Source organism: Vanellus vanellus, assembly GCF_965231255.1.
Source record: "Vanellus vanellus genome assembly, chromosome: 3".
NCBI classification, from domain to species: Eukaryota; Metazoa; Chordata; class Aves; order Charadriiformes; family Charadriidae; genus Vanellus; species Vanellus vanellus.
In genome coordinates, this window is record NC_138907.1 from 24,787,242 (window position 1) to 24,803,168 (window position 15,927).

The 15,927-nt window shown below is 37.8% G+C and overlaps 1 protein-coding gene across 1 annotated transcript in view; it reads left to right on the top strand.

Moving 5' to 3' along the window:
* ESRRG (estrogen related receptor gamma) overlaps positions 1–12,923 on the top strand; it is a 373,003-nt gene extending 360,080 nt beyond the window's left edge. The window contains exons 7-8 of the mRNA XM_082480161.1: positions 84–353; positions 11,436–12,923. Of these exons, the coding sequence (XP_082336287.1) occupies positions 84–353; positions 11,436–11,680 (515 nt within the window). The 3' untranslated portion in view covers positions 11,681–12,923. The remainder of the gene's footprint in view (positions 1–83; positions 354–11,435) is intronic.
* Positions 12,924–15,927: the final 3,004 nt, after the last annotated feature.

Here is a 15,927-nt window from a genome sequence, read left to right on the forward strand (position 1 = left end):
TATAAGAATAACTCAAAAAGAGGAGCAGATTTCTGACAAATCCAAACTGCTTAATATTTTTCCCGTATTTTTTTCCTATTCAGGATTCTCCACTTTGTCTCTAGCTGACCAGATGAGCCTTCTGCAGAGCGCTTGGATGGAGATTTTGATTCTCGGTGTTGTATACCGGTCACTTTCTTTTGAGGATGAGCTCGTATATGCTGAAGATTATATTATGGATGAAGATCAATCCAAATTGGCAGGCCTTCTTGACCTTAACAATGCCATACTGCAGCTGGTAAAGAAATACAAGAGCATGAAGCTGGAGAAAGAAGAGTTTGTCACCCTCAAAGCTATAGCACTTGCTAATTCAGGTTGGCAGAGTGGCATGACGGTTGCTACATTTTTAATACGTCACTTTTTTTTTTTCCTCCATAATACTTTCTGCATGCTTGTTTTAAACAAGGTTTTAGGATAAGAGATTGCTAATCAGACCTTAGCCTAAAAGGCAACAAACAAAGCAGTTCAAACTAAGAAGAGCTTTCAGGTTCTAAGAATTGTGGAGTAAGTTCCTAAGGGAGTGGAGAGTATTACCCTGTATGATTTGGAGAGTATTTTACAGGCAAAGATCTTTCCACATGAATATAGATGTTCTCCTAAAGCCATTCCGTAATCCTGGCAAATTTAATCACTGCAATTGAAACAAACAGAAAGGATGCATGAGAATATTCTATATATGTTCTCTTTAAAGGCAACTACTGGTTTATTTGATAGGGTGTGGGAGGAGGGAGGAAATTCTTATTTAATCTCACAAGGACCACACCTTACCTTACGGATCCTCTGTGTTGATGAGAGTGCTCCTACAAAAATTATTACCTGTGCAGCAAGGGTTAAAAATCTCAGAAAGAATTTTTTTTCTGCATTTGAATTTAAAAGTGCTGAAGCAGTGAATTCTGTCAGATAAGTAAAAATCGTTTGTGCTTTGTTGTTTTTCCTTTTGTGTCTCCTTAATGCTTTATTGTGGTCTTAAGTCCCTTTTAGCATTTGCATAAAGTTCACGATAGATCCCTCTTTAATGACGTGCCGATCATTAGATACCTGTGTGTCAATAACATGCTCTGATGCTATGTTCCATTGACAGTCACACCGTGCCCCTCCATCTGCTTTTGTTTTGACCCTATCTTTGAACTTTATCTTGGTTGCTGGCCAGTAGTTTTCCCTTTAATTACAAGAAGGAAACTGTCAATAAAATCTGTTAAATGGGATGCAATGAGTGGCTTGAATGGGCGGACGGCTATTTGTTCAAATTCTGCAGCATTCAAGGTATTGACAGTTTGTTTTCTGGGGCCATATGTGACGATCAATCTCAGGCTGGGCTCAGCCGCGCTGAAAAATGAAAAACCAGATTGCTTTTGCTTACTTGTGGATGACGACTTGTGATTTGGCGCGGTCCTAGTGAGATGAGACCTTCTGCCCAAATTGCCCCCCTGAGAGCCAGGACGCGTGACTGTTTTTAGAAATAATTTTTTAATTGATTTTGTAATTAACAGTTCATCTACAATATTGATGCATGAATCCTCAGATTGATAGGAGGGAAATTGTTTTCAACAATGAAGTTGTACTTTCCTATTTGTCTTTGTAATGTGATTTAGCACTCTGCATTTTTAATTGGAAATATAATTCAAAAACATGCAAAGCCAAAATGCTTATTAGTTTCTTTACAAAATATTCTCCGCCCCACGAACTCTGCCCTTAGTTTTAGACTATTATCTTATTTCCAGAATAAACAAAATGCTGAAATGCCTCTCAAACTTCAAAATTATTTTTAATTGAAGATTTATTTGTAATTTTTTACCATTGTAAGTAGACACTTGAGGTTGCTTTGCAGCTAGAAGAAGGATTTTTCTTGAAATTGGTCATGCCTAATGAACAGAGCAAGAAAGTTGTCTGGAATTAGGAGTCTAAATTGAGAGCATTTTTTGTCTTCATTTTGATTCCATAATTCAAACACTGATTTAGAAATATTTCTATAGGTTACTTGATAAAAAGGATAAGGGGCTAGAATATAGGGATATGGTGGTAAATACCACTCACACCTTTTTTTTTCCCCCTAAAAAGACATGCGGTGTTGAAGTAATAATAAAAGATACTACTGCCAAAAAAAGTTTAGTCATACAGTGTGCATACGCTGTATCAAAATCATCTGTAGCTTCATTGACTTTGCTGGGAATTACAACCAGGATAATATCAGAGATAAATACAGTTCAGCATACTAAAATTCAGGGCACATTTACCTGAAAACGTTTCTTTCCTCCATCTTAAAAGAAATACAATTGCTGTTTTAAAACAAAACTATGGCAAGGAGGAGTTAAAAAGCAGCTGAGCCATTCGACTTCCCTTTTAACAGAATGTTTTGACTGCTGACATTCAACATTTCAGCTTCAGATTGTACATGCAGCAGATACCAAACTTCTGTCAGCTGTAGTGTTTTAATGTAAAAATGCTGCTAAAATTAAAGTAAAATTAAATGTTTTGTCTTTTTTTTTGTCGACAAACCCAGAAATCGCTTATTTTCACATAAGTATGAACTTGATTAATGTAAATGCAGCCGAAAAGAGAAATAAAATGCCATTATAAAATCAATCAGTTAGCAGTTCACTTTTTAATATATTTTGTGGGTGCATCTGTTTTCTTCTAAAACTTGCACTATTTCTTTTTGTAGTTTAAAATCTATTAGCCTTTTTATAGCTGTAGAGAGAATAGATGAAGTGTAATACAAAATCTTAGGCATTTCAGACATTTTTGCTATATCCACACTGTCTAGAAAGATTCCCAGGTTGCCTCTACTGTAAACAGTAGACAAAGAGGGTTTTATAGCTCTGTACCTGTGTTAGTGATTTATGATACAGTGTCATAGTACTTTCCCTGCTGCTGTATAGAAGCAGAAAAAGAAATTGTAGATTGTCTCCATATTGATTGTCTTTTGTTTAAATAAATACCACAAACTTTTTTTTGGCCAACAAATCTCAGTATGGTGAGCCTTAAAATGCCCCAACTGCTAACTTTTATTTAAGTCTACAGAGTCTACTTGTGCGGTACTTGATCTGAGATAATCCTGCCATTTGGTTTCTAAAAGGTGGGGAGGAGGAGCCGTTTTTTGGGGAGGTTCTCTGACAGCCGTTATCAAATTTTCCCTTTGCAGGCTTGGGCAGTGCCACGCCGCTCCTATAAATTCCCAGAAATGCGAGAAGTAGCAACCTTGTAGTTTGTCACTGATTTCAAACGGAGTGCATATAGCATCTGAAAAGTTTAAATACATATATAAGAGCACAAATGTTGTAGAGACATTTGAGTCCCGTGTACGTTAAAGTCTATTATTATAGGCATGATTTCAACAGTTAAGCTTAACTTGTAGTGCTTAATATGGAATTTTCCAGGTTAGTTTTAAACATCTGCGTTGATTCGATAGTAACTAATACAGCCTTTATGCTTGAACTCCAGAGAAGTCTCTCTCACCCCAGCGTTGTCCTTGTCCTGTCCGTATCACGAGTTCCTTCCTCCTTTCTTTACCTTCTCTACACAAAAGCAAGTAGGTACCTTGAAGCTGCGGGATGCAACTGCCCTGCATTCCACCTCACACTGCCCAAATGAAGCAAGCTGGCACCAATGAGCACTTTGTTTACCCACGCAGAAAATCAACTTTGAATGGTTTCCAAAACATGCATGTACCAATTATTTCCTTGTGTGGAAGGGAAGGTAAAATATTTACAAAATAAGTCTGAAGTGTACACAAGCGCGCACACGCACGTGTGCACACTCCAGCACATAAAAGATGACCTGCTTGTCTCTTTTGTATTAGAAAATGCTTCCATGTATCGATCAGGTAATACTAAACAGGGAGTTGCAGGTGAGCAGTTTTTTGAAATTGCCTAATCACTAAGGACTAAATTGTGCCTTCAGGCCAAATGTTGCAGGAGAGCTCAGGAGTCACAACTGAGGCCAGATTTTGAAGAGAAGCTCAGTTCCCATCTAGACCTAACATAAGGAACTAGAGTGTCAAAATATATTAGCACATTTGAAAATCTGATCCGTGTGTATCTGCCTAATAGGCTGCTGGCATCTTGAAAAATCTGACCCAAATGTGGATGCTAGGCACTTAAAAGTATAACCCTATGCACTGTTGAAAATTTAATCTTAAAGTCTAATTCTAGCTGTCTAGCCTGTACCACCAGAAGGAGAAAAGGACCTCTGCTCACCATCAGAGTGTCTGGTCTCTCTTATTAACTCTCCTAAAAAAAAACCCCAAGCACCCTTTCAGTACCAAAGGAGTAAGAATCAAGAAGTATCTTGTGCATTTTAGCATAATAAAATGCAGATCAAAATTGAAGCCAGTAAAGTTACACAATCATCTATCCTGGTAAAAAAATGAGTTTCTTACAATGTATTTAGCTTTCCAGCCACCAAAAGAGTGTACTCGGAGCACTAGGCTATCACCATTAAATAATGTTATCATAATAAAAATTTATTTTTAGATAGAACCCTATAAATCACTTATTCCACAGGACATCATCTTTATTGCCCATATAGGCTGTGGATTATCTTATATCACAACATACTATATTTAGTTTCCAGTAACGTCATTTTTTTCATTTTAGTTTATTTAGTTATATCTTGTGAGTGTTAGAATTCATGATTAAAATGTATCTATGGTGACTAGGCATATATGAAATATATATATACACCCATGTGTTATTGGTTTATAAAATAAACCAGTGTTTATTTTGCCAAATGTAAATAGCAAAGTCTGTTACCTCTTTCATGTAATTTTGTATAGAGACTGGCACAGCATAGAAACAAATTTTTAGAAAAGGAAGTGGCCACTCTAGTCAGAATTTTCGTGTTGCTTGAACACAGTTTCTTCCTCATATTCCCTTTTCATGCAATCAAATAGCACCCACAATTCTTAGAGGAAATAAATAACTCTGCTACCATTTGCTTAATGATAGCATTGAGCAAATGGTAGCAGATTTAATTAATGGTTTAATTTTTTTTCTTGTAGTTGGTTTAATAACTGAAGAAGCTTGAGATATTCCTCATTTAGTTATGAAATAGGTGGATATCGCTTATGTGTTAGCAGCCTGAGACTCACGAAGGGCGAGAAGCGAGGTCAGCCCAGTGGCTGGCGGGAGGAGGGAGCCCCGGGTTCCTTACGGCTGGGGCAGGACTGCAAGGGGAGCACTGGGCTGCATCTGCTGGGGCCAGCTCTGTGCTGACAGGCGGATTTTTCCGGGTGGGAAAACAACGGTATGAACCGCTGTGTCACCAATGCAATTGCTAGTCTCACTTACTCATCCTGCTTTTCCACAGCACTAAACTAGTGGCTCTCAATGGCAATTATGGCAATTACTTGTATCTCTCTCGTAGTGGATAAAAAGGGGTTTGAAGCACTCATTCAACATTTTCTTTTCTGTGCTATCTTACCCCCCCCCCCCCCCCTCAGCTCTGTCATTCAAATTCTCCTTTTCCAGAGTTCTAGTAGCCTTGTTGAGTAGGTATTCGAACCAGTTCGTGGTACGCAATTTGTTCTGCATTGCAGGAATATTCCTTTATTTATTACTCTGACTACCTATCCTAGTGGAAAGTAAGCCATTTCAGGCATAAAAAATAGGTGGTTTACTGTCCTTTAATTTACCTTATTCCCATGGTTTTAGTTCACTGCTAATCCAGTTAGCCCCTGAAATAAAGAGGTGTGTTCTGTAAAGTCATTTCTTTCCTTGCTACATCTTCATTTCCTACTGTGTTTTAAAAACTGTTTTGAGGCTTCAGTTTGCGTGTCTCTCCTTAAAAGTAGGCCAAACCAGCGCAATCTGGAATAAGACCTTGTTCACTAAAATCAATCATACAAGCCTTTGGTTTACTTCTTTGGTTTCCACTGCAAATGGACAAGGAGTTCTTAATTTATTCCTCTTTCATTTCCAACATATATTCTGATTGAAGTGTCTGTTTGCAATAAAATAATCCAGGTGCCAGACCGTTTTTGTCATACTGTTTTGCAAGGGAAAATATGCTCTTTGTCTGTGTGCTTGTCTCTTAGCCCAAACACGCAGATGCTAGCAAATAGTTCTGTTCAGGAAAGACAGGCAAATAGGTGGTCATAAGTAAGTATATTAGTTGACCCTACACAGGGAGGACCAAAGAAAGTATCTGGGGCAATTTTAAGTCTAGACTGGTAAAGGATGGGCGTTCTTGCTGAGTGAGGGACAATTTCCATGGGTTGCTTCTATTTTAAGCAATGTGCTTTTCAAAATGTCGCTGTGTTGTGTTTCTCATAAAAATTATACAGAAACACAATGTGGCTAGGCACTTTGCAAAAATGCAAGTTTCCTTGTGTAAATCTGGCATACATTTCAGGCAGGAGAGGAAGGGGTTCTGTAATTCTGAGAACAGTTCACCCATCAATAAACACTGGGGTGGTTTTTGTGGGCTTTTTGGATTGGCAATGCAATCTAGATAATAAATTCCTCTTATTTGAGATATAATCCAGATTAGGATTTTGGTGTCCTTACGTAAAGCAAAAAACGTTTTGCCTGCTGTTCTTACTCTTCATCCTATCCAGTTCTTCCAGCATCCTACAACTTTCTAAACTGATTTATCTGGTTCGGGTTTGTGAACTGCTCAGCCATATGGAATCACAAACGTCACAGAGATTGCTATGATTCAAGTACCTGTTGATATTTGCCTCTCTGATATGCTTTTGTCAGCATCTTAGTGTGTCTGTTCACTGCTGCATTCTCCCTGCTGCTTGATTCGCTATGACATTTTCTTCCTTTATGCTGCCTGACTTTTCTGACATGAAGAAATACCTCATTTGGGACCTCTGGGTTTCTACTGCTTCTTAGTGATGTTATATACAAAATACATACACACTGTCCTTTAACTTTCCTCAGAGCAGTATTTTGAGAGGTCTCCTTGCCCTCAGTTCAGGCGCTTTCCAGTGTTTAGCTAATTGTCACCCTTTCTGCTGTGTTATAAATGGTTCCTGGGTGGCTGGATGTTTATTTGCTGCATTTGAGATGAAGCTTGTATTTTAAACGATTGTAATCTGAATTTCTGTCTGCACCTTGTGGTGTTTTCCTTGCATGAGAACTCTAGTTTTCTCCCATTTCTGCACAATGATACAATCAACTGGCTGATCAGAAGAGGTACAATTCTATTTTCCCTTCCTGTGATGGTGAAACAAAGCATTCGCAAGGCTAAAATGAGATTCTCAAAGCAGAGCTCAATGAGTCGATGTCCTCATTTGTTGATCTCGCACACTGCTGTCGCAGCACTGATCAGTAACAACTTTTCCCCCCTTCTAGACTGAAATCCCATGTTCTCAGCCGTGTGTTGTATCAACAAGTCTTGTGTTTGTATATTGAGCTTTTTAGTTTCACCAGCCTGGGATGCATTTTTTGCAGGGCATTTGCAATCAAATCCTGCTTGCTTTCAAATGACAACACTTTCAAATGACCCCGTTTAATTTCATTCTTTATATAAGCACTGATTTTTAAGTTTATTACATCCAGGTATAGGTTTTCTCTGGATATTACCTGTGTAGGATGTAATTGTAAATTATCTACGCTGACTACAATGCCACTTCAAAAAAAAAACCAAACCAAAACCAAACAAAAGAAAAGGGTTTGTCTTGGTTATGGGAAGAACATTGAAAATCTTTGTACCTGACTTATAATTCAATTTCATATTGTCTGTGGGATTATTTCTTTATTTCTGGATTGTCACACAGACTCTGTGTTTCCTTAAATTATAGTGGTTCTTGTTGACATTGCCCTCTCTCACTAGTGTGGATTGGGTTTATCAGCAATAAGTTAACCTGCTCTGAATTCACATCTGCCAGTCTGTAGTTACTGAAAAGATTTCTCTTTTCTTTTATTTTTCCTCCTCTTTTCCCCGTGGCTAGTTCAGCGTTTTCAACCATTTTCCTTATTTTCAAAGGCTTACGCCTCAGGGATTAAGATCTACATTCGTTTAATATCGAGAATAAAGTGGAAGTTCCAGACTGCAAGGCTAAAACTTGAAGAAGGATCTTTGTAGAGATTAATATTTTCCTGAGCAATCTGCGAGCTGAATCATGGTCTAATTAAATAGCACAGATTTAGTGAGTTTGCATTTAAACATTAGCAGACCCTAGAATGGGGAAAGCTGAAATGAGTTTGAATCTTTTCTGTAAATGGGAAGTTAAATTGTCATAGTAATTTGATTAAATCATTTTAAAATCTTTCAAGCTAAATCACCATTTTAAAAGGACAGTTTGAAGTCTTAATCACTGTTTGCAAGTGCCCCTCTCTCTGCTATTTTTTCTTACCCCATTTCCTGTGACAATGTCTGCTTCCCAAGGCACAGCTTCCTCAACTCTGCTCTACGGACTGCTGTTTGGCAGCAGAGTGCTTGCATTCGGCTGCTGGAGAGCCGACTGGTCACGTTCTTCCCAGCTGCTAAATTGATTTCAAAGACAGCAACAAATACATTAAATGCTTTACTACTATTACTTTTCCATGTAAGCAATTGCTCTGTTTACCGGAGGGATGGTATACAATCACCCCTGCAAGGAGAGGATAAAATCCCTTGTTTTAAGATGTTGTCCGCACAGTGGAAGAGTTTGAGAGCATGGAGTGCAATAGCTGTATCCAAGGGCAGGTTTGGTTCTTCTTGCGTTTTCTGCGAGTGCTTTCTTCCTCTCTTCCCACCTCACTCAGTTTCTGTGTAAGAAATGTGTAGAGCATATATATCCCTAATGCGGCAGGCCAAATTGCTATCCAAACTGCAGAGCTAAAGATCTCGGGGAGGTTTCATCTCTCTGTGAAAAATGTATTAGTCTGGACCCCATCCATCTAGTTGCAAACTCAAATGTGGTCGCAGTTACAAATACTGATTCTGGGAAGAATCAGGCCAGGGTTAAAGACTGAACATTTACAGTCAGCTTCTCAAGAAAGACAGTCTCTTTATGCAGTATGGTATAAAAAAATTTCTCAAGTACAGTCAGTCTTTGACTCCCCAAGCATTTTGCTGTTGCTAAAATGCTCCTATTTGGTTCCCCAGCAAATCTGGCCCTGGCACTGTGGTTTTGGAGAAAGGAGGAAAAGATGTGTAATTTCTGCACAAACTGTGCATGGTTTATGGAAGCATTATTTGGGGTAGCACATTGTGTGTTTGGTAGCACAACAGCGAATATCTAAGGTCTTGGTAGAGTCAGGGAGTAAAGATGACAGTTTGTTTGGAGTTTGCATTCCAAATTAAGCCCGGTGGTTGGACATTATGCTTAAGGCATCAGTCACATTTATATGTGTTTGTTAGCATGTCTGTATTGATTGCACCTGTTTGTAGGATACAAAATTCAGGGATTTTCTCTTACTGACACAGAATTATTTAGTAGAATTTCCGTATTAGAACACGATGAAAAATGTGTGGATTTGGGGAATGGTCTCACATTAATTAGAACTAAATTTTGCTAGAGGTAAAATTTCCTTGTCATCATTTTTATAATGTTGTAGCCTTCTTTTTCCCAGAGAGATATTTTTGTGTTTCTCTGCTTTCAGCACAGCGCACCTTGATGTGCACTATCACATCCGTGCAGCGTATGTCTTAACTGCGTGCTTCTTAGAGCATGTATTCGCTAAGACTCAGAATTATTAAACATGTAAAATTCCCATAGGACTCCATTATGTGTAATTAACAGATAAACTGTCATCAGAATCAATAAAACGTGCTAAATGATCCAAACTTGTATATAATTAGGTGTCTGTTTTAGAGCGGGAGCTGGAACTTTTATTTTTTTTCTTTTCAATTTGCACATTTGTTTTGACAATAGAAGCTGGAACATTTTTGTTAACCTGTTACTTACTGGTTTGTGTTTTGGTTTACATGTTTGTGTTTGAAAAGAGAGAGGTATTTACTATCTGGCTTAATTATCTGAGGAAATAGTTGCATGTCAGCTTTTAAGAAATGAATCTGAGATGCATCTTAATTCTCTGAATGTAATTCAGATATTTGAAGCACGTGCAAAATTTGATGTTGTTATCATCAACAGGGTAAAACATAAGGCTCTGTCAAAATACTGATCCAGAGCATCAGACTGCTTAATACAGGGCTTGGAAATGATGACAGAAATGGGTTCAACTCCTCAGCCGTTATTCTGACTGGGAACGGGAGCTTTTTTCCAAAACCAAAAATTAAGATGCGAAACAGCATTGTACTAACTAGTGCTTTCAAGGATATACTTTAATAATGCCACGTCCCAGTGTCACCCTGAGCTAAGATCGCACAGTGTAGCCTATCCCTAGGACTTGTACCCCCTCGCAGCAGTTATACTTTTATGCAGCGTTATATTTGCTTTGTAAGTTGTGTGGACCTTCCAAATTTTGGTAGCTGGTAGGGGCTGTTGGGTGGCCTCTTTCACCTATGACTGTTCTTCCTTACTTGCAAAGTCAGAGAATTAGGGCTGCTCGTCCAAAGTCATCTCAGCATGGTCCAGTAACTGCACGTTCTCAGGGACATCTTCCCTTTCTGTATCTATGCTGCTGAGGGTTTTACAGTTATTTCAGTTAGATCTTTTCTTTTTATTTCACACTTCCATTGCTTTAATCTTTCCAGGTCATGTGGCAGTTTAGTTTAGTTCCTCATGTGCGTTGTGTCTAGGCTTGTCACTCAATACTTACACCACCAAAACATCTCACCTGGAAAGGTACAGGGCAAGGTGCTTACTTTGAGTGATTTAGCAAAAATGCAAAACCCCAACAATAACAAGATAAACCACCCTGTGGGTGAGAGAGAAGGATTACACCTTGTAGGAGATGTTAGCTTCACAGAGCAAAAGCTGTTCAGGAACATCTTAAGTGTTGCCTGTCTGTCTAAATGTGCCTGAGGGAGAAAAAATTTGCTAAACCTATCAGGAAATCACATCAAACCCGCTTTTCCCTGGTGTCGGTGCAGTGGTCCTAATCCCGCGATTAGTGTCCCCGAGCAGTGGGTAACAACTGTGGCTTCCAACTCTGCAGCCTTGGAGCCTGACATAGAATTTTAGTGAGTTTTTACATAGTAGGGCAGCCATTGTCGCTTCCCTGATAAAACGCAGGCTTCAATTCATACAGCCCTTTGGCACTATCATTCCTTCAAAGCAGTAACTGCAAGAGATGGTTTATGGAGCCGCGACGGTGACCGTTTTACTAGTTTGAGGTGGAAGAGGAGAAGGATTGCTTACACAGGAGTTAATTATACTTTTGTAGTTCCACAGCGGTTCCAGATATTTTTCTAAAGGTCACTGTAGAAATTAGTGGGTAATTATCTTCCTTCTTGGTGAAAGAGGGTGGACAGAACCAGTGAAAGTGTTGTGCAGCCATAGAGCGATCTGACTTTTGGCACACCAAACTGAAACCTCCTGTCGCTCCTTTGTTTTGCAGACTCAATGCACATAGAGGATGTCGAGGCAGTGCAGAAACTTCAGGACGTCTTACATGAGGCTCTGCAGGATTATGAGGCCGGGCAGCACATGGAAGACCCACGTCGCGCAGGCAAGATGTTGATGACTCTCCCGCTTCTGAGGCAAACCTCCACCAAGGCTGTGCAGCATTTCTACAACATCAAACTGGAAGGCAAAGTCCCCATGCACAAACTTTTTTTGGAAATGCTGGAGGCCAAGGTCTGACTAAAGCATCATGGGCTTTCCCATCATGCACGTTTTAAAAAAAAAAAAAAAAAAAAGGGAAAATAAACAGGATAATAATGGCAAAGAAACTTAGTGTTTAATTAAGGAAAAAATGACTGCACTGATATTTAGCAGCAAGACTGTGAAGCAGCTTTCAACTTTTTCTTCTGTGTCTTTCTGATGCAGTTTTTCTTTTCCTTTTCCTTTTCTCTCTTTTCCTTTCTGTTCTTTCCTTTCCTTTTTCCTTTTCTCTTTTTTTCTTTGCTGCTGAACTTTTTAAAAGAGGTCTCTAATTGAAGAGAGATGGAAGCCAGGCCTGCCAAAGGATGGAAATCCATAATATGGATGCCAGTGAACTTATTATGAACCATAATGTCCCCAATGACAAAGGAATCAAAGAGAGAACCACCGTACCTAGCAGTACAGTACAACACGATGAACTGACTGAATGCAGTATTAGATTTCATAGGAGCAGTCTCTAATTAGACGACTAAGCGACGATGCATCGGCTGCTTCTTATCATTGCATTTTCCATCTAGATCAGTTACAGCCATTTGATTCCTTAATTGTTTTTTCAAGTCTTCCAGATATTTCTTAGGTTAGCTACAATGTAACTTTTTCAGGGAATAGTTTAAGCTTTATTCATTCATGCAATACTAAAGAGAAAGAAATACTGCATTTTTGTGCTGGCTTGAACAATGATGAACAATAATGAAGGACAAATGAATCCTGAAGGAAGATTTTTTTAAATGTTTTGTTTCTTCTTACTAACGGAGATTTTTTTGTACCAGCTTTACCAGTTTTCAGCCATTTATTAATGTGGGAATTTATCTTACTAAAGCAATAGTTGAAGGGAAGGTGCATATTATCACGGATGCAATTTATGTTGTGTGCCAGTCTGGTCCAAAACATCCAGTTTCTTAACATGAGCTCCAGTTTATAACTAAATGTTCACTGACTCAAAGGATTAGATTACACCTACAGTATATCCGAGTAGTCTAACATATAAATACTCCATGTCGAATACCAATCTGTAACGGTGTTAGGAGACAGCGACTGTACAAAGGTATAGTTGCTACGTGATTTCTAACTGCTTCAGTTGCAAATGAACGAGATACTGCCTGTTTGCAAAATTATAACCTCACACGCAGAAAACCCCTACGAACCAATAGTAGCTTAGAGGCAATAAGGCAAATGCCGACGTTTGCAAAATTAAGAAATCAGAGTAGTAGACTTCTGACCAAATTGAAGAATTTAACACTTCTGTACCTTATTTATTGATTTAGATTTTATTTTGTAAATGGCAATCTAACAAGTAGCTAAACCAGTATACGTGCTTTTCAACCAGTATTGTCACAGCATGAAAGTCAGTCAGTTTCAAGACTGTTACGAGGTGTAATCTAATGTATAAACCGATTAGATGCCCCCAGAAAACTACAGTCGCTAAATAACCAATAAACAATAACCTCCATCAAATGCTATACCAATGTACCAGTGTTAGTAGCTGCTCCCTGTACTATGTGAACATCCTTATTCTATGTACACAGATGTAATTAAAATTGTAATCCTAACAAACAAAAGAAATGTAGTTCAGCTTTTCAATGTTTCATGTTTGCTGTGCTTTTCTGAATTTTTATGTTGCATTCAAAGACTGTTGTCTTGTTCTTCTTGTGGTGTTTGGATTCTTGTGGTGTGTGCTTATAGACACAGGGTAGAATTAGAGACAATATTGGATGTACAATTCCTCAGGAGATTACAGTAGTATATTCTATTCCTTACCAGTAATAAGGTTCTTCCTAGTAATAATTAAGAGATCGAAACTCCAAACAAATACTCGTTATGAACAGATACACATTGAAATCATAATATTTTCAAAACAAGGGATAATTTCTGTAACAGTTTATTATAGAATACCAATGTATAGCTTAGAAATAAAACTTTGAATATTTCAAGATTATAGATAAGTCTAATTTTTAAACGCTGTAAATATAGCTTTGATTCAATCATCTCTCAGATGTTGTTATTAACTCGCTCTGTGTTGTTGCAAAACTTTTTTGGTGCGGAAAAGTTTCCAAAACTATTGCTACGTTGTGTGCTTTAAACAAAATAACAATGGGCTGATGCTCCATCGGCCTCGTGCTAGGAAAAAAAACTGTGTATCTATCATTAGCTATATGGGACTATATTGTAGATTGTGTTTTCTCAGTAGAGAAGTGACTGTAGTGTGATTCTAGGTAAATCATCATTAGCAATTCATTCAGATGGTCAATAACTTGAAATTTATAGCTGTGATAGGAGTTCAGAAATTGGCACATCCCTTTTGAAAAACGTCAAAAAAAAAAAATACAACTCCTGGGAAAAAGGTGCTGATTCTATAAGATTATTTATATATGTAAGAGTGCAAAAAAAAGTTTATTTTCCAGAAAGTTTGTGCAGGGTTTAAGTTGCTACTGTTCAAGTACACTATATATATATAAATATATAATATAAATATTGTTTTTGCTGTATCACATTAAAGAACTTGGGCTTCAGGGTCAAAAGCCAATCGACTAGAAGTATACGAAAACACACAAAAAATGGAGATGTGTTAAAGGCACACGGTGCAAACTTTAGTTTTCATTTTCCGTAATTTTGTGGAGCTGCAAAAGAACAAGTATCTCAAGACTGTAAAAGCATTACCTGAAACATAGCTAAAAGAACTGCACGGGCTTTATAATGTTGTTCATCTTAAACCTTGCTGGAGAAGAGTTCTTTCAAGACCACTTACTTAATGTGAAGTGTTGGGAAAATTTCAAAGGGTGTATGTTTTAGCCATAACGATTTAATTTCTATTTTTGCTTCATTTTTTAATTTTTTCTTATTTAAAGCAATATGATTGTGTAACTCCCAGAAGTTACACATTTGTTTCAATCAGATCAGATTGTTGTATTTATTCCACTATTTTGCATTTAAATGATAACATAAAAAGATATAAAAAATTAAAACTGCTATTTTTCTTATAGAAGAGAAAATGGGTGTTGGTGATTGTATTTTAATTATTTAAGCGTCTCTGTTTACCTGCCTAGGAAAACATTTTATGGCAGTCTTATCGTGCAAAGATCGCAAAAGGACAAAAAAAATTAAACTGCTTATAATAATCCAGGAGTTGCATAATAGCCAGTAGTTAAAAATGAAACAAAACAACAAATAAAAACAAACATGTCTATAGCTGTAGATGGGCTTCACATCTGTATAGCAATCAACTGTATATTTTTGTGATGTGTATCATACCGTGTGCTCCAACCAATGTCCATTTGTGTAAATGTATTTATTTTATATTGTATATATTGTTAAATGCAAAAAGGAGATATGATTCTGTAACTCCAATCAGTTCAGATGTGTAACTCAAATTATTATGCCTTTCAGGATGATGGTAGAGCAATATTAAACAAGCTTCCACTTTTGATTGCTTTTATTTTATTTTTTGTGTTGTGGGGCTTTTTTGGTTTTATTTTCTTTTTCAGAGGAGCAAATGGAGCGATTAGCCTTACCTTTTGTTACTTCCATTCAAAGCAGAGCCAGCGTTACCCCCGTCTCCCTTAAAGTACAATACGAGTGTAAATAAATGCTATATAAAGCCTTGTCAGAATGAACTCCAGTGTGGTACAAGACATTTTGCATACTCTTAAATATGCAAGATGTCTCATAGCACATTAGAATTCAGGCTGGCAGGCCTTTATATAGCACTTATTTAATCTTAAAGCATCTTCACATCAACCCGCATTACTCAAAATCATTGCCTCTCTGTCAATGTCATAAAAGAAAACTTTCCCACTATTTTAAGATCACATTAATATCATCTAGAAGTACTTATTTGCTTTCTCCATCAACAACCGAGTCTATCATTCATTTCCTACTGCAGGAGACTCCTTTTATGTGTTTCGGGTAAAAAGAAATAAAATTAAAAAATCTGTATTATCTGATCCAGCTTTTCTGAATGGAAGTAAATAGCCACTGGAGCAATAGTATAGATTGGTGTTAATGAAGAGCACTGATAAGTCGTCAAGATCCAGGGGGGTTAAACGGCACGGCTGCAAACCGGCAGTAAGTGGCTTCTCAGCCTTTTACCTCTGAAAGGCTGCAGCCCCCCTCGCGCGGGGTCAGCCCCTCTTTCCTGTGGACCCTTCTGGAACCATCACAGAAGTGCTAATGTGTGCTTTTCTTGCTTTTTAGCCTATCTTGATAGTATTTTGCCGTTGTGTTTGCCA